This window comes from Vulpes vulpes, unplaced genomic scaffold (genome assembly GCF_048418805.1).
Source record: "Vulpes vulpes isolate BD-2025 unplaced genomic scaffold, VulVul3 u000000678, whole genome shotgun sequence".
NCBI classification, from domain to species: Eukaryota; Metazoa; Chordata; class Mammalia; order Carnivora; family Canidae; genus Vulpes; species Vulpes vulpes.
In genome coordinates this window covers 983,144-1,002,177 of record NW_027325803.1, presented here as the reverse complement: position 1 = coordinate 1,002,177, position 19,034 = coordinate 983,144, and the positions used below count along the sequence as shown (strand labels likewise).

General features: G+C 47.5%; 1 protein-coding gene and 1 pseudogene across 2 annotated transcripts; one reads left to right on the top strand and one right to left on the bottom strand.

Moving 5' to 3' along the window:
* Positions 1-1,182: 1,182 nt before the first annotated feature.
* On the bottom strand, positions 1,183-14,573 carry UBL7 (ubiquitin like 7). 2 transcript variants are annotated; one of them, XM_025983597.2, is made up of 11 exons: positions 14,446-14,573; positions 12,848-13,060; positions 11,762-11,881; positions 7,877-7,959; positions 6,951-7,035; positions 6,302-6,359; positions 5,388-5,521; positions 5,079-5,128; positions 4,683-4,850; positions 3,983-4,105; positions 1,183-1,430 (listed from the first exon to the last, which is right to left on the bottom strand). In XM_025983597.2, the coding sequence occupies exons 1-11, from the start codon at positions 14,531-14,533 to the stop codon at positions 1,293-1,295; spliced, it is 1,260 nt and encodes a 419-aa protein (XP_025839382.1). In that variant the 5' UTR covers positions 14,534-14,573; the 3' UTR covers positions 1,183-1,292. The 2 variants fall into 2 exon arrangements, with proteins under 2 accessions (XP_025839382.1, XP_072602076.1); XM_072745975.1 differs by having other exon boundaries at positions 14,228-14,515.
* A 1,513-nt stretch (positions 14,574-16,086) lies between these two features.
* On the top strand, positions 16,087-16,561 carry LOC112917412 (small ribosomal subunit protein eS24 pseudogene; annotated as a pseudogene).
* The last annotated feature ends 2,473 nt before the right edge of the window (positions 16,562-19,034 follow it).

The following is a 19,034-nucleotide window of genomic DNA, read 5'->3' as shown; positions in this document are numbered from 1 at the left end:
TGTTTTCTAGAGGAGGAAAGGAACGATGCGCTAGCCGGGCCATATCTGGAACGGTGGGTCCCCCCAGGTACCTCCTGTGAAGAGAAGCACTGGTAACTGGAAGTCATGCAGGGAGAACAGGATGTGCTGGGCACCAAAGCCAGCATGAGCCACAGGGGCAAGCGACCGGCTGCTCCTCTCCCCAGTTAAGGTCCTGCTAACAGAGCAGAGGGAGCAGCAGGCTTGGCTGGGGGTTCCCTCACGGTAGAAAGGAGACGGAAGGCCAAATGCTCTGGGGTGCAAGGGACAGAGGAGGCAGTCCTCGGGAGCGGGTAGACCTCTTGTCCCAGGAAGTGACAAGCTGTCGCTGAATGACCAGGACTGTGGATGCTGCGGACGAAACGCCTGCCAAAGGCACAGGGCAGGAGCAACCTCTGAGCGCCTTTCCAGCGAAACACCATCTGAGGGGAAGGATGTGACAAAGTATTCAAAGCACATGAAACCCACTCGCTCAACTTGGACGTGTCTGCGGCGCAGTAGGGAACGCTGTGCCAAGGGGAACGAGAGCCCAGGCAGATGGAGCAGCAGCTTGGGGGTTGGTGCCCTCTCTTCGAGATGAAAGCTGAGCCCTGTTCGTGTTGGTGTTGTTGTTTAGTATTGTTATTTAACTGCTCTTGTATTTACGCCTTCAGGACAGAGAAGAGGGCCCTGCCTCCTGGCACCACTCTGAGGTCTGGAGTCTGGCGTCATTATGGAACAGGCGGCAGAGACTGCCTGAAGGCACTAGGCCAGGGGAGAGACATGGAATCTTCTGGAAGCTCGTGGGAAGGCAAGCAACCCTACCTGCTCCCACTAAAAATACTCCTGGCCACTCCCCAGCCTGGGGTCATCTCAGGAGCACGTGCCTCTTCTGGTCACAGCAGTCACACAGCAGCCACCCTGGACACTGGGTGGCAGCCTTGCTCCAGCCGTGGCCACGTCCTGAGGATGCCACAACCCCAAGCACCAAAGGGTCTGGGGCTATCACTGAAAACTTCTCCCGAAAGAGAACATGGGCATCAACAACATCCCATGACACAGGCCTCAAATTTTCCACCCAGGCTCAGAGGCAGGGGCGAGCCACGCACCAAGACCCACACACCACACTGCCCGTTGCCTCCACCAGCTCAGGTCAGCCAGAATGGCCACGCAATGGACAGAGCAAAAGGTCAAGCATCAGATGTATTGGGGAGAGGGGAGACGGGGCACCTTCAGGAGTGCCTCCCGTGGGCAGCCACCTCGGCAGTTTGCTGGGGGTGACAAGGAGCAGGAGTTCATGGGGCTCCTCCGGCAAAGATGAGCTCCAGCGCTGCTTGGATGTCACCGCTGGTGGCCTGCAGGGCCCGCAGGCTCAGCTCGTCGTCCTGGATGCCCATGTCACGCAGCTGCTGCAGCTGAGGCTGCCACTGGCTCTGCGGAAAGACAGGACCAGGCAGACGCTGTTAGCTGGGGTCCTACAGGCTCACTCAGCTCTGCTCTCTCAAGCGGACAGAGGAAGGCTGCCTCCTACAGCACAGTCGCCCTGCGAAGTTCCACAGGACGCACGGCTTCGAGGGAGACGCCCTGGGGGGCTTGAGGGCGTAGAGAACAAACAAGAAGTTTTCCTAATAAAAAAAGGAAACCGTCAACATAAAGACTGAAAGACAAGGTCGCAGGTTACTCACTGTCTAAATTTCAAAAAATTAAACTTTCTCCTGTTCATTGTATAGACGGATAGACACACAAACGGGGGGAGGGCGTACATTTTTTAAATGAGCTTTGTTTCTGAGCATGATGTAGAGTGAAAAATTTCACTTATGGGATGCCTGGGTGGCTCAGCGGTTGAGTGTCTGCCTTTGGCTCAGGGTGGGATCCTGGGATCCTGGATCGAGTCCCACATCCGGCTCCCCACAGGGAGCCTGCTTCTCCCTCTGCCTGTGTCTCTGCCTCTCTCTCTCTCTCTGTGTGTCTCTCATGAATAAATAAATAAATCTTTAAACAAACAAGCAAAAAAAGTCTCATTTATATCCACTTCCATTTCCACCTCTGAGAATCTATTTTACTTTCTTCGAGAAAATATATGTTCCCATATCTACCCTTTTCTCAGAACCTTGTTCTACAGGCAGCAACCCCTCCCAACATTTTTCTAGCATAATTATGTGATCTCTCTATGCCACTAAATAAAGAGCTTAATAATTGTACAATATTCCAATTCATGGACATCCTGAAACGTACCATAACCGAGCTGTTTCCAACTTTTTGCCATCACAAACAATGTGGCAGTGACTGTCTCTGTACAATGTCGCTTTCGACACATGCGTACCTCCACCTCCAGGATAAATTCCAAGAAACGGCGCTGCGAGGAATCACACGGCTTGAGAGGCCACCCGCACTTCCTTTCCACGAAGAGCCTATTCCTGTTCTTTGCCCGTTTTTCTATGGAGCTCCTGATCGTAAATTACTAGAATTCTCCATGCTGGGGGTTTTACCCTTTGCCTGGTATGTGTTACAGATGTTTTCCCAGTTTGTTGCTAGCCTTCAGTGTTTGCTTGTTTTGTCTGTTGGTTGGGTTTGTTGTGCAGAAACCTTCACTTCTACAAACTCAAAATGTATTACTCTTCATGTGATGGCTCCTGGAATTTGACTCTCAGCTACAAAAGGCCTTTTCTACTATAAGGCTTTAAAGAAATTAACCCACATTTTCTTTTAGTACTTTCAGAGCTTTATTAATATCCCTTCGTCATGAAGGACGAAGTGCACAAGTTAGGGAATAGTATGCTCACCCGTGGGAAGGAGAACCAAATTCAGAGAGGCGGGTACGCAAGGGTGAGGAGCTGACGGCTTTTCAGAAACCACACAACCCAACTCGGACTCACTTACAGGCCAGGTGGAGCCAGTGAAAGCTCCTGAGCTGGAGAGCAGAGTGAAGAGGCAACTAGCTGGGGAACGTGAAGGAACAACGGAGAAGACCAGCTGCCCACGGGTCCTGCTTCTCTTCCCCTCACTGTCCACCGGGGCCCATGGTTTAGAAATAGTGTTTTACAGGAGCTTAAACTCTTGTCTTTCCCACTTGAGGACTTCGTGACCCTGGACAAGTTCCAGAAACGCCACTCATCCCCAGGTTCAAGTGAGGAGCAAGGACAGCGGAGTGAAGCCGACAGCTCGTGCGCGGGGACATGCAATCAAATATTCGTCCCTAGGGTCTTCAACTTAGGTGACCCTTCCAGGAAGCAGAGCAGTGATGGTATCACTTCCTGCTTAAAATCTTCCATGGCTCCCTGGTGATTGCAAAATCAAGTCTGGTCTCCTTACCCAAGCATACAAGACCTTCACACTCAGGCTCCTGCTCCCCTTTCCACTGGCTCCCTCTCAGGATCTTCTCCACGAAAACACCGCCTCCTAGCTTGTAGGCTTGGGTAGGTCATACATACTCCATGTGGATGCCTCTGCCTGAATACCATCCTCCCACCTAAATGCCCCCTTCCCGACTCGGCTAACCTCTCATCAATTCTTTGACAATCAACTCAAACACCTCTTCCTCAGGTAAGTTTTGCCCAGGCCCTCACCTCAAGCCTAGGCCAGGCTTCTCACACTGTTGCTCCCCAGTTTCAATCTGTTGGTACTCCTTCAGGACTGGGATGATGACGGCTTGTCTCTGTCCCAGGAGCTGAACCTGGGTCTGGTATATATATGTTCAACACTCAGTCCTGCTCGAGGGATGAATGACTGACTCCTTGACTAAAACTGCCCAAAGTATCCAAGCCATGCAGTCAGTGGAGTCAGGCCACAGTCACAGGGTACACGGTACAGGAGTGGAAGCCACAGGGGCAACTGCTCTTGCTGGAAACATCCTCTCCTGTCACACTGCCACACCTCAGCTTCTCCTAGAACAACGAAGGCCCTCTAGAGAACAGAAAGGAGTTGACTATCCAAAGTATCTAAGAAGTCACCAGTAACTAGGACACCGGGAGGAGGGAAAACTGACCTGAAGGCTGGGCTGCCCAGAGGCCTGCAAGGCATGCTGGAGGGCTTGGCTGAAGAGATCATTGGTGATGGGTGTCCCTGACTGGACACCAGAAGACATTGGTGAGGTCCCTGAGGAATGGCCCTAGAGACAAATAAGTGGTCAGTGCCATCCTCAGAGCTACCTCAATCTTCCAGCATATACCAGCTGTTGTCACAGCACCCCATCAGGGGTCCCTAGGGCACCCAACGACTGCCTCCCAACAGAGACCTGCATAAGACAACCACACAGGGAAACCTAAAAGCTTGCTGTGGCCAGGAAAGATTCCATCCTCTTCTGCTCCAGAGAAATGGAATCGAGCCTCTGACCTAGCCTAGGACCCCAGCACTGGGAGAGATGGTCTTGGCAGCTAGAGTGACCATTACCAGGAACGCTTAAGCTGGTGACAGCTGAGCCCTGTCAGGGATGAAGAAGGGCGTATTATGTGAGGGGGGCGTTCTTCTGAGCTATGAGGGGAGGAATTCTGGACTATCCTGAATCCCAGAGGCTGAACCCTAAGGGCAAGTGAAGGGGGAGGTTGACCAAGCTGCAGTGAGAACCCCACCAAGGCTCCAGGCAGACTTCAGTACAAATCAGATCTAGTATCAAGGTCAGCAAAGATAAGCCCATTGGAGCTTCTCCCCCGGGTCCCGGCCTCCACCTGCAGGGCCTCCCTCCATACCTGGGTGCCAGGAGTCGGCGTATGAGAGCTGCTCTCTGGAGTGCTGGCCAGGGCGAGGGCAGTGGCCAGCTCACTCTGGGTAATGGGCCGGGGGCCAGCAGCTCCACTGTACCCCAGGGAGGCTGGGCGCGAGCTGGGTGTGCTGCTGGAGGGCGTGGACCTAGAGCTCTGAAGAAGAGAGGCAATCAGGGAAATGGCACTGTGACATTCCCAGGGGGACTCCACCCCTACTACAGGAACTACCCGAATAGCTGCCAGGTTCAGAAGGGAATAGTATGACACAGATTGGCCACCAAAGGGGTTAAGACCCCCTCCCAGCTTGGGTGTGCCAAGTCCCTGGGAGAGGCGCGTTCCTGGCACCATATCCTCTAAATGGCAAGCAGCCAGACCACTTACTGGGTGAAAGTCGTCTTCATCATCTGAGAGCCCTTCAAACAGGAAGCCACCTGGAGGAGGGAGAACAGATTTTGGGAGGAAGAACAGAAAGGCACAGGCGTAGCTCCAGAATCTCAGCTCAGATACTCTCCAAATTCACATTTTCCTTTCTCTCCTTGGAAAATTACAGGACAGATGCACTCCCTGACTCAAGCCGAGAGTTCCCAAGGAACGCCCTCAGCCAGCGCTATACATAGCTGCTGAGGAAAGCAACTCCCGGGGCCTCCGCCGCTCCCTAGGGGGCCCACATTACACCATCCTGGGGCCTACCCGGCATGTCCCGGTACGAGCCGGAGGGCACGCTTCGGGAAGAGGAGTCCGCTCCCGGCAGCGGGGTGCTGCCTGCCACCGAGTGCAGAACCAGGACGATGGCATTGACCAGGGCTGGGTGGGCAGGCACCAACCTGGGACAGAGGCGGGAGGAAACAGAAGGGTGACCAAGAAGGAACGAGCACCCTCGGCAAGCCACAAACTCAGGGTGCCCCTCAGGCCGAATGCACTGCCCGTGCCTGCCTTTAAGTCCCTCAGCACCTCCCACCGCTTGGCTCTGTCCTCGGGCTGCTCTGCCCCCAGCACGGTGGCAAGGTCTGCAGTCCTAGTAACCACCACAGATGCTTCACCTTCCCCTCCAGCAAGGCATGACGGGACATGCACAGCCTCGGAGGCTCAGGGGTCCTTCTCCAGGCTTGATTCCATTGCAACTTTCTCCTGGGAAATCTCTGGGGGTCCCTTCTCTTCCCCAGGCTGGGGCTGTTTTCTTCACTTGCAAAACAAGGCAGATCACCTTTATGTCCCTCCTGGCTCTAAACTTTGAGGGACCAAAATGCACCTGCCTCTCTCCCCACCCTAAAATATTTCAAAGGCTCCCCCATGTCTACAGGAAGAGATCTGAACTGAGCCTGGCTGACAAAGCCACCTCCCTCAGAATCTGCTTCGTCCCCACATCTGCCCGTGTCCCTGCCTGTGGGCTCTCTCGGTCCACCAGTGGCCCCTGCTCTTTCTCACCTCCTGCCAGAAATTACAGGTGGACTGGGGGATAGTTAGGGTTGGGCAGAATCAGATACTATTGGGCTATTGCTATTGGGCTTATAAAGAGAGGTTTATCCAAGAGCAGAATCCAGGACGACAATTAGGCTTTTGGCCTGAGGAGATAGGGGACCCCGTAAGTAGATGGGGATGCTTACGTATCAAGCATGCTGGGATCCGCAAAGACAGAGAAGAGGTCCTTGTCCTGGAGAACGCCTGAAGGAGAACAGGGCTCACCTCAGAGACTGGAAATCTAGCCAGATCCAGGAGGGTGAAGAGGCTTTAGGCCTCAGAATGACCACTCCACAGGGCCACAGGGCCACAGGGCCACAGGGCCACAGAGCAGCTCTGTGAGAAGGCAGGGAATAAGTACCCAGAAGTACAGCCAAGTGTTCACCACCTTGTGCCCCTCTCACCACCTCCCCCCTGCACTGAGGCCACACGCCACCGACCAACACACCAGTCCCTCTTCCCCAAACTTCCGGGTTCATCCAGGTTCATCTGGGGTTCTTCCCTTTGCTGCCTCTTCCCTTCGGCGCCCGCCCGATGTGTGCAGGAAATCTTCCCTGCTGGGGGCTAACTGCTGCCCCCATCTGGCATCCTCCTGTCTCACTTAGGATGGTAGGTAGGTCATGATCTCTCAGGGGCACTGACCGCTTCTGGAGGGCTGGGTATATTGAGAAGCAGCTTGGTCCCCACCCCCGCCCCCCAACAAGGTCAGTGATTCTTGACAAGATGGGAAGGGCCTTCTCTTGCTTTCTCCTTCTCCAACAATTCCTGTTTCCTCAAGTTCAGTCCAGCACTTACCAAGAGCAATAGGGTCACTGCTGAGGCCTGGGGTGGCCACAATGATCTGATCTAGAGATTCCTTATTGCTGAGCATCTTAAAGACCTGCAGGGGAAATGAGGTGGTGGGGGTGAGGCTGAGGACTCAACTAGCCCAACCAACTCAGCAAACACCCGCGCACCTGCATACACTGCTGAAGGGCTTCCTCCCTCTACGTGCTCACACACACACCACAATGGAGCAAGCAATAGCCCCAGGAACCAGAGAGACCTCTCCAGGAACCAGACAGACCTCTCTTTGCTCTAAGATTGTGGCTTACTGGAGGGAAAGCAAACAATTAAAAAAAAAAAAAAAAAAGCAAGACCACAGTAAACCTTCAATTTCTAATCCTCTCTCTCATCTCCAGTTCTAATGCTTCCAAAATAAAAGCTCTCTTTATAAGCCCAATAGCAAATGTTCCTCTAGGTCCCCAAAGCCCTTTTCAATCTCTAATAAAATTATCATTTTGTATGCATATATATTGGGAAGTTTGCAGCTCTATTAATTTTGCTTATCAATTCTCCTACCAAGAGACATCAGCATATTTTCCCAGCGGGGAAATCCAGGTAGGAGCAGTGGACCTGCAATTCAGCAAAAGTCAAAGAATGAGGTCCTGCAGAAACAGTATGTGGATCCACTGGCTGTAACTATGTTCATCCATGAGGCCAATATCAGGAGAGGTGGTACCATTATCATTAGCGAAAATCAACAATACCTAGCTGAGAGAGCCTCTTTGGAGGATGATAGGGCTCTACTGAGACCCACAGGCATGACAAAAACTCCCTGAGGAACTCTTGGTAGCCATGGCAACGGGCCTCCAGCTTCCATTCTACACCACTCACCAGCGTTCACACCCTCTCCTGCCACCCTGGCAAGTCTCGGGCAAGGGGCCTAGGCATACACTCACCGCCTCCCTGTAGGAGGAGCTGCTGTGCAGGGCAGTGTGCAGCACCCGGAACTCCCTCAGGGCAGCCACTTTGTCCACAGGTTCTGGGGACAAGACACTTGGTTACCTACAACCCAGCCCTGTCCCTGCGGCAGATGCAGAGCATCATCATTTCAGCGTGTTCCCTCAACACCCCACTGAGAATGTGAGTGCCCGTTCAGAAAAACCCACTGGTGCTACAGATGTGCAGGCTGCGCTCTTTTAAGCATCTCCAGTACATAAAGCTAAGAAATTCCAGTTCCAGCAGAGGTGAATCTTACCACGAGAAAGAGGGCTCTGATCAATATCCTGCGGGAATTCTAGTCTGCGGGAATTCTAGACTTCTTACATTTGGAAAAGGGGAGGGTATAATCAACTCACTAGAGTTTTAGACAGTGATTTAAAATAAGTACCGAAAGCCATCTGAACAATATGGAGCTATACTGACACAATATGCTAAGGGAAAGAAATAGAACACAAAGTTGTGCGTACGTTCTCTAGTAAAACTACAGAAAACGTGTCTGTGTGCACGTGGCCCAAGGCTGGAAGGGAACAAAGGGAAGATGAAAAATTCGGGAGGGTGGCAGGATCAAGGCTGATTGTTTCCCTTTTGATATTTTCTTTCAGGCTGTAATATTATTTTGAATTTTAAAAAAATACGTAAGAAGGGCAGAAAAAACACACTGTACCCCTAGGGTTCTTAACAACTTTATACCACGTGCCTGATAGCAAGTGTTTCACTGAGACTTGAAGCTCCCTTCTGATCTTTGGACACTATGATTCATTCACATATATGGGAAACTTTAGCAGTTATCTTACTTCTACTTGGTTACTTTACTATTTAGGACATCAGCCCATTTCATAGGCGAAGAAATTTGGGTAAAAGGAGAGGGAGTAGGTAGGAAGCTCAGGCTGGATCACACTTTTAAGTGTGGTTATCCTCCCCTAGGACAGCTACTTGGGATTATACACACTGTGTACTGCCCAAGTCCAGGCAACAGTCCCAAAGCAAGGTGAGAATGGCACCCCGGGGCCTGGGGTGGCAACCATGTCCTTACCTATACTTCTAATCAGGACAATGGTATCTTCCAAAAAATATTCATCTTAAGTGAATTCCCAATTTATTCATTCAACAAACACGTGCTAAGTAATTTATCCCATGCCTGGTTTTGGGAGAGGCACAGGAAGGCAAAAAATAGAGTCCCTGCCACAACAAGGAACTCCTGGGACAGGAGTCAAAGCCAGACTAGATCAAATCCACAAACACACAATGACAAAACAGCATGCTGAGGACCCCAGAAGAGATGTGGACCCCAGTTAGGGCACTAGGAGCGGGGGGCAGACAGCCATCATGGAGAGGGCAAGCCAGGACAGAGGCGTTGTCTCCCAAGGGAGACCATCTGAGAGGGTATTTAAGGCAAAGCAGACGTTTACTAGTAGGATAAAGTCCTAGGCTTAAGTGAGAACATGTGCAAAGTCATGGGGGAATAAAACAATGAAGTGCTTTGATAGAACAGCAAACTGGTTATTGTGGCCGGAGCTCAGGATCCACATCGCCGCTGGCTAAGTGAGATCCTGAAAAGATTTGTACCTGCCACAGGGATCCAGGTGGGAAGAGAGGGACTGACAGGTTCTCCTCCTACAGGTGCTAATCTAGTGGGAGATCAAGAAATGTGCTTCCTCTAAGAGCACTCAAGGATAAAATATCCAAAATACCATCATGATACATTTCTTTTCAGATCTGAGTTTATTTTCACCCCCAATAAAACGTGCCTTTGTTTCAAAAATAAATCTCCAGGCCAAATGGAGGAGGAAAAGGGACTCTTTATAGCTTAAGCCAGGAGTCAGCTAAGAGTTATGGTTGTCACTACATCTCTGAGCTAATCTCAGTCTCACTCTTTGGAAGTGGGAGGCAGCCGGCCCAGTGGAAAGAATGTGGGCTCCAGAGCCAGGAAAACTTGATTCATATCCCAGCTCTTGCATTCACTTTCTAGGTAGGTGACCTTGAATAAATACCTTTTCTAACTCCTTTTCTTCATCCATAAAATGCTAATGCTGTCATCTGGCCTGCAGGTCTAATGATTAAATGGGATATCGAAGGGAAACAATCTGGCTTGAAGGAGCAACAAATGTTACTTTCCTTCTGGCGTGCCCTCCAGCCAAAGACCAGAGGGGCACACTGCAGTGGATCAAAGTGGGTTTACTGCTCTGTAGAGAGGATGCATGCCATGGAAAGTGTGGGCATCCCAAGAAGATGCTGTTAGAGAAGACTTATGGGATTTGGCCTTTGGCTGTGATCGGGGAGGGGGAGTTTAAAGAAGCAGGGTTTTGCTCTAGGTTGAATGCTGTCAGGGAGTGGAAGTGACTTTATGACGGGATATCTTAATAACTGTTACCTAGAAGGAAGGAAATCTAGAGCAAAGCCAAAGCTATAACTGGTAAAGATGGAGCAGTCACTCATAATAGCCGAGGACAGGGATATTTGGTCATTTTTGTGATTTGGACAATGTCCAGGATTTTGTCTCTGTTCAGAAATGAGAGGGATCTTATTTTTGTCTTGATCCATTACTGCCTCAGAGCATGCGGCCTTATAGATGTTGGTGATCTGTCAAACTTCATGTTTCAAGGCTTACCTGAGGGCCAGGCCAACCCCTTGAATGTTAGAGACTGCCTTTCTTTTTTTCTCACTTCCCATTAGTGGACAAAAAAAGATCTTTTTTGTCCTAATGTTTAGAATAGAAAAGAGGGGAAATTTCAAGCTGATAACCAATCACAGCAATCATGAACGTACCTAAATATAACAAACTGCCAGTTTCACAAAGCTTATCTGTTTTATACAGCTTAGCTTTATCCTTGGGGAAACTTTTTAAACACAGATGTAAAACTTACATTATGAATTCCAAGCCGCACCTTTTATAAATAAATAAAAAGGCATTTGTTTTATAAGGTTTTGGAAGTTTTCTCCCAGAGCTACTTTAATATTGTTCAGATATTTGCAAGCTTCAGGAAAATACATTACCAGTATAGCAGGAATGACCTAACTGAACAAATCACCGCCTAGGGCCATTTCTGGGAAGATTTGCTAACAAGAGGACAAACTACATCATTACAGGAACACCACGAGTTTTCAGTTTTTTTCTAATGAGAACAATAACAACAAAAAGATACAAAGTTCACTGAGAAATCAACTGTTAATCTAAGGAAGTTTTTTAAATATTTTTTTTTATTTATTTATGATAGGCACACAGTGAGAGAGAGAGAGGCAGAGACATAGGCAGAGGGAGAAGCAGGCTCCATGCACCAGGAGCCTGACGTGGGATTCGATCCCGAGTCTCCAGGATCGCGCCCTGGGCCAAAGGCAGGCGCCAAACCGCTGCGCCACCCAGGGATCCCATAATCTAAGGAAGTTTAAATAGACACTCACTCCCTACCCCACTAGGAAACAGTGGGTAATGAACTTAAAAAGTAGAGGGATCCCTGGGTGGCGCAGTGGTTTGGCGCTTGCCTTTGGCCCAGGGCGCGATCCTGGAGACCCGGGATCGAATCCCACATCGGGCTCCCTGCATGAAGCCTGCTTCTCCCTCTGCCTGTGTCTCTGCCTCTCTCTCTCTCTCATGAATAAAAAAAATATATATTAAAAAAAAAAAAAAAGTAGAGGAACAAACCCCCTTCCTTTAGCGGTGTTGATAGCAAGTAGATCAAAATCGCACTCTACTGCCAATGGAAGATTAATTCAGTAAGTAATACAGATATCCTCCATCACCATCTCACTTTTTGTTCTACCCAGGCCATGCCTCCAGAACACACAGACCCTTTTCTTGCAGATATTACAGAAACTCTGTCTATCTCAGGGCCCTCCTCACTCACCTGGTTTCTGATCAGGCTCGGGCCAGGACTTCCGCAGAACATGGACTGTGGACCCAGGTTGAATGCCATAGAAGTCAAGGGTCTGGTCATCTTTAAGCTTCCGGCCACAGTATATCAAATCTAAAAAGAAAACGGTCCACTTATATTTTGCTTCTCAAAACAATGTGGATGGCTTCTGCCTCATAAGAAACTTATCTCAATGGGAGAGATAGCCGGAGTGCTTTAAAAAGTACTCTTATTTAATAGATACGTTTCAATAAAAATCATTAGTGAAAAAAATCATTAGCGTGTACAAAGTTATAAAATACACAGTCTGTGCAAGGGAAACCTCTAGAGCTTAATATCCGGGAGACTGATCAATTTAAATAAATGAGAAAGGGCAGCCCGGGTGGCTCAGTGGTTTAGCGCCGCCTTCAGCCCAGGGCCTGATCCTGGAGACCCGGGATCGAGTCCCACGTTGGGCTCCTTGCGTGGAGCCTGCTTCTCCCTCTGCCTGTGTCTCTGCCTCTCTCTCTGTGTCTCTCATGAATAAATAATCTAATAAATAAATAAATAAGAAAACGCAACAACAAAAAAAAGGATGAGCCAACTGGATCCCTCAGCTATCATAAATTATGTTTATCATTTAATTCTTTCTTCCTCCACCTAGAATACCCTTGCCAAAAAAAAAAAAAAATACCCTTGCCATCCTCTTTTCCCTTTTTACTGCCTTCTCTCTAACCAATCAAGCAAACAAAAATCCTTCCAATCATCCCTCAAAACCCATCTCGAATACTACATACTGGGGGCCTCCCCCAAAGATGAGCTCCTCCTTCCCTAGCCCACCCTAAATTCCTGCTCTTTCATGTCATTGTTAAGGAACTCCGTGATAAAGAAGCTCCGTATGATGCACAACTGAAACTGCAACCCGCAGTTTTATTACTTGGCTTATGTTCCTCTTCACCCAACGACACTCACTTCCCTGGACACGGTTAACACGGTGGAGGCAACAGACCCCAAAATCTTAGTCTACCCTTGTAATTCCAGAAGTGTCCTCCCCAGAAAGAGGTCAGAACAGCATCCCATTCCCAGTCCATAGCAACTCACCAATCAGCTCAGGGTCTGGAACAGACTCCTGGAGTTTGCCAGCAATAAGCTGCTTCAGAAATGAAATACTGTAGCCCCCCAGTGAGTATTCACCCAACTCTGACTCTGGCAACTGGAGAATGGACTTTGGGGCAAGTGGCTGGTCAGCCAGCTTCACCGCCAGGTGCCAATCTGAGAGAGACATCCTCTCTCTTTCGCGCTCTCTCTTTCTCCCTGTAAAGGAACAAAGCCTGAGTGGTTAAAGGGTAGACCACCACCCTACCCCTCCCTACCTCACCCCCACCCCCATGCCCACCCCCACCTAGGGGTTGAATGAACGCAAATTCAGTGTGACACTGTTGGAGAAAAACAAAGGACGCAACCTCAGGCCAGAACCAGAATCTGTGGAGTCCTCCCTCTCCTTACTCATCCTATGAGAAACAGCACAAGACTTCAGTTTTCTAGGCCTCAGTTCCTTCGATCTTTAAAGTGGACATAAAAACCTCATCTCACCTAATAGGAAATGTTGTGAGGTTCAAACGAGATCATCCAACCCTCTCCCTATGTATGCTCCTTATTGCCAATTTTCTTCATCAATTCTTTTCTTACATGATTTTTTTAAAAAAATTTTATTGGAGTTCAATTTGCCAACATGTAGCATAACACCCAGTGCTCATCCCACCAAGTGCCCCCTTCAGGGCCCATCACCCAATCTCCCCAACCTTCCTGCCCACCTCCCCTTCCACTACCCCTTGTTCATTTCCCAGAGTTAGGTGTCTCTTTCTTACATGATATTTTTTTTTTATTGGAGTTCAATTTGCTTCTTCCTCAATCCTGTATAACAAGTTCCCTGCCTCTTGCCTCTCTCCCTGTCCAATATCCACGCTGCCCCGCAACCCATCACTTTAGTGTTTTCTACTCAAGCTCAAGCGTTTGCATTCCTTTCAAGCGTACAATACAGCGACTCACCAATTTACAGCACTCCCTGCTCATCCTGTAAGTGTCCTCTCAAGCCCCATCACCTACTTCTCCCATCCTCCACCCCCTATCGCCCCCCCCCCCCCCGCCCCCCGAGCTCCCTCCTGGAACCATCTGTTAGCTCTGCCGACTCCTACCTGGATCACCTTCAAATACAACCTCCTCCGTCCCGTCTCCCTTCCCTCTGACGTTCCCACAACCCCCTTTGTAAGCAAACGCTTGCAAATACTTATTTAATGCCCAACCCCCCACCCCATTCCCATTCTTGGGAGGCCCTGCCGTGAAAGCAAAGAATAGAATTTCTGCCTCTTCGTCCCAGTGTTTGGCCGATGTGTCCAGAAAAATGAATCAGAGACTCCTGCGGGTGGGAGACCCTCCTAGGGCAGGGCAGGCCGTGGTCAGAATCATGACCCCGTATCTCACTTGCTCCTCCCGGCTGCTCCCTGAAGGGCCTTATCACGGACAGTACAGACCAGGGCACCGAAACTCAGCAAGGAGAAGCCCCTGGCCCAAGGTTACAGCCAGCCAGCGGCGGGGCAGGGACGCTGTGTCGCAGGCGACGACCCCGCCGCCCCCACGGGGGCTGCTAACTAGTGGACGCTCGTCGGGCCCGCGCGGCCCGGGGCCCCCAGCGCCCTCACCCGTCCCGCGGAAGGAACCCGGCCGCAGAGCCGCCGGTGTAAACACGCTCCGGGCCACTCGCCGGAAACCGGAAGTCCCGCGCTGCATTCTGGGAGTTGCAGTCTTTCTGCGGCGGCCCCACCCCTCCCGAGGCACCGGCCGCCTACTCGGCTTCCGGTCAACCCACGCAGGGGGCGTGGCCTCCGGGCCGCTTGAAATTTCCCGCGCGGAGACTCCACCGCTGGGCCCCCCCGGGAGTCCCGAGAAACTGCATATTTTGGTTGCACTGTAAGAATTGCATTGTAAAAAAAAAAAAAAATTGCATTGTGTTTGCACGGAAGTTAGGATGAGCGCCCAAATGTGGAAGAAGGGGCAGCCCGGGTGGCCCAGCGGTTTAGCGCCGCCTTCAGCCCAAGGCCTGGTCCTGGAGACCTGGGATCGAGTCCCGCGTCGGGCTCCCTGCGTGGAGCCGGCTTCTCCCTCTGCCTGTGTCTCTGCCTCTCTCTCTGTCATAAATAAGTAAGTAAATAAATAAATAGATAGGTAGATAAATATAAATATAAATAGTAGATAGGTAGATAAATAGGTAGATAGATAGGTATATAAATATAAATAAATATAAATAAATAAGTATAAATAAATAATAAATTAATTAAAAATTAAAAATAATAAATATAAATAAATAAATAAAAATGATAATAAATATAAATAAATGAATAATAAATAGGTAATAAGTAAGTAAAATAAATAAAGAATACATAAATATAAATAAGAATAAATAAAATAAATAAAAATAAATAATAAATAAATAGTAAATAAACTGAAGAAGATATCAAGCCTTTAAGAGTAAGAAATGATGAAAAAAGAACAGGCATATTTGAGACGAACCAAAAATAACTTTTAGAAATAGGTATCGTAAAAAAAAAAAAAGAAAAGAAAAGAAATAGGTATCGTCACTGAAATTAAGAATTGCACAAACGTAGGTCCTTGTCAAGAATGTGTATTATGAATATCTTCCCAGTGGTTGGCTTGCTCTTTCACACTCTTAATGGTGTTTTATTTTTTGTTTTTTTAGATTTTACTTATTTATTCATGAGAGACACAGAGAGAGAGAGGCAGAGACACAGGTAGAGGCAAAAGCAGGCTTCTTGACCCCAGGATCATGCCCTGGGCCAAAGGCAGACGCTCACCTGCTGAGCCACCCAGGTGTCCCAAGCTTTTTCAACTTGAGGCTGAGTCCTTTTAACATACAGTCCTGGAAGTTTTTGATGGTTTCCACACTATGTCATGACAAGAGTTCTAGACTCATCTTGTACAATTCCTGCCCCAAACCCAAGAATGAACCATTCCTTCAAGAAGCTCAAATGGTTGTTAGTTGGAAATTGTATTGCAAGATCCCAATCAGCACCTAGAGATGCTTAGTGCTACTAGATTGCTCATTATTTCTAAGGTGCTTTGGTGGTCAGAGCTAGAAAGAGATCTAGATCTTTATAGAGATAAAAAGTTTATATGGTTCCTTCAAATTCAAGGCTGCAGGGGGGTTTTCGTAATCTTTTCTATGTTGCATGTTTATTTCCTGTCTTCCACACTGAGATTCTTAGTTCTCAAGAACATAGGGGTATCTCTTTTCCTCCCCGGCTGCTTGAAGCTCAGCCACCATCATGAATGACACAGTAACTATCCAGACCAGGAAGTTCATGACCAACCAACTACTTCAGCGGAAACAGATGCTCATTGATGTTCCTCACCCCGGGAAGGCAACAGTACCTAAGACAGAAATTCGGGGAAAACTAGCCAAAATATACAAGACCACACCAGATGTCATATTTGTATTTGGATTCAGAACCCATTCTGGTGGTGGCAAGACAACTGGCTTTGGCATGATTTATGATTCCTTGGATTATGCAAAGAAAAATGAACCCAAACATAGACTTGCAAGACATGGCCTGTATGAGAAGAAAAAGACATCAAGAAAACAGTGCAAAGAATGCAGAAACAAAATGAAGAAAGTCAGGGGACTGCAAAAGCCAGTGTTGGTGCTGGCAAAAAGTGAGCTGGAGATTGGACAACAGAAGGAGTAAAGATTCTGCAGTGGCTTTATCTGTGGTGATTCTGAAGATTTTTCATGAGAGGATTAATAAACTAAGAATGTTAAAAAAAAAAAAACAGAACATAGGGGTAAGCCATAATTACTCATTTACTTTTTTGTATTTTTTTAAAAGATTTTATTTATTTATTCATAGAGACACAGAGAGAGAGAGAGACAGGCAGAGGGAGAAGCAGGCTCCATGCAGAGAGCCTGACGTGGGACTCGATCCAGGGTGTCCAGGATCACGCCCTAGGCTGCAGGCGGCGCTAAACTGTTGCACCACCCGGGCTGCCCTACTCATTTACTTTAGCCCACATTATATAAATAACACTCTCCAAAATAAGAGTACAATCATCACCAATATAATTGTTAAGAAAGGTGTAAGGAGTGTCTGGCTGACTCAGTTGAAGAGCATGTGACTCTTGATCTCCAAGTCATGAGTTCGATCCCCACACTGGGTGTAGAGATTGCTTAAATAAATGAATAACTTTTGAAATTAGGGACGCCTGGGTGGCTCAGCAGTTGAGTGGGCGTGATCCTCAGGTCCCAGGATCGAGTCCCACATCGGGCTCCCTGCAGGGAGCCTGCTTCTCCCTCTGCCTGTGTCTCTGCCTCTCTCTCTGTGTGTCTCTCATGAATAAATAAATAAAATATTTTTTAAAAATAAAAATAATTAAAAAATAAAAAAATCTTTTAAAATTAAAAAGAGGAGAAAAGTTAAAAATTTTCTTTTGCATATACTTTTCACTCTACCCCTTCCACTCCTCTCTACTTCAACAGACATATTATGTATTATCTGAATCTATACCATTAAATACCTTCTTCCTTTTAATACTTTTTAAAAATATGTTTTATTTATTTATTTGACAGAGAGAGCACAAGCAAGGGGAGCAGGATAAAGAGAAGCAGACTCCCTGCTTAGCAGGGAGCCTGATGTGGAGCTCAATCCCAGGACCCCAAGCTGAAGGCAGACATTCAACCAACTGAGCCACCGAGGCATCCCTCTTTTAACACTTTTAGTTCTCCAAGGAATTCTGTGTTTAATGTTCACAACTAGTGGTTTTGTTTTTGTTTTTTGTTTTTTGTTTTACCATTGAAACTCACTCCCTACTAGATTTCCCAGGAAGGGTTACAATATTCTTGGAGCTTTTTCATAGCAATAGCCTTTACATGTAAAAATCAGTTGTCTAAACATAAAATTTTGGGCTCACATTTTCTTTCCTCAAGATATTTCATTTTCTTATGATGAAAACCTAATTTTCTTTCCCTTGCAATTTGTTTGCCCTTTTTACTTGCTCCTAGTTTCATCAAATATTTTTCTTTCTTGGGGCATCCGGCTGGTTCAGTCAGTTAAGCCTGACTTGATTTCAGCTCAGGTCATCATCTCAGGGCTGTGAGAACCTCACGTTGGGCTCTGCACTGAATGTGGAAACTGCTGAAGATTTTTTTCTCTCTTCTTCTCCCTCTGCCCCTTTTTCCCCAACTCACATGCACTCATGCACTCTCTCTCTAATAAAAATAAAATTTTTGGATGACTGGTAGCTCAGCAGTTGAGTGTCTGCCTTTGGCTCAGGGTGAGATCCTGGAGTCCTGGGATCGAGTCCCACATCGGGCTCCTTGTGAGGAGCCTGCTTCTCCCTCTGCCTGTGTGTGTCTTTCTCTTTCTGTGCCTCTCATGAATAAATAAATAAAATCTTTAAAAAAATAAAATAAAAATTTAAATTCTCAAAAATAATTTTCTTTTTCTATAAGTTCTGGTAATTTTGCCAGACTATGCCTTGGTGTCACTTGTTCTAGGTCAGTCATCTCAGGCAAATGGTTAGATCTTTCAAAACGTAACATCAATTTTTTAAAAATTTCATGACAACTTTTTTGAATTATAAGTCTTAGAATTGTATGTTTTCTCTTGCTCTGATTTGCTTCTTAAGAAGACTCTTGTTATTCATATGTTGGATCTTTGTTGTCTCTTCAATATTTTTTGCTTTTTCTCCAATCCTTTTATATCTTCCTTTTTTATTTTTTAGATGTTCCTTCTTTCCTCCTTATATTTCTCTTTTAGCGTTACCTGCTGTATTTATTCCTCATGTTCCTTTTGTTTTAGGCTTTATTTTGTATTTTTCTTCTTTTATTTGTATATTCTTTTCTGAGCTCTTCCACTTCATTTCTGAGCTTTCCTAGTCCTGATTGATGTTATGCTTTCATATCACATACCATTTCCTTAAGGTCTTTTAGTTCATTTGGGGCACCAGAGTCGGTTGGGTGACCAACTCAATTTCAGTTCAGGTCTTGATCACAGGGTTGTGAGTTCAAGTCCCATACTGGGCTCTACGCTGGGCATGGAGCATACATTTTTTTTAAAGATTTTTATTAAAAAAAAAAAAGATTTTTATTTATTTATTCATAGAGACACACACACACACACAGAGGCAGAGACACAGGCAGAGGGAGAAACAGGCTTCATGCAGGAGCCTGACGTGGACTCGATCCCAGGTCTCCAGGATAACATCCTGGGCCGCAGGC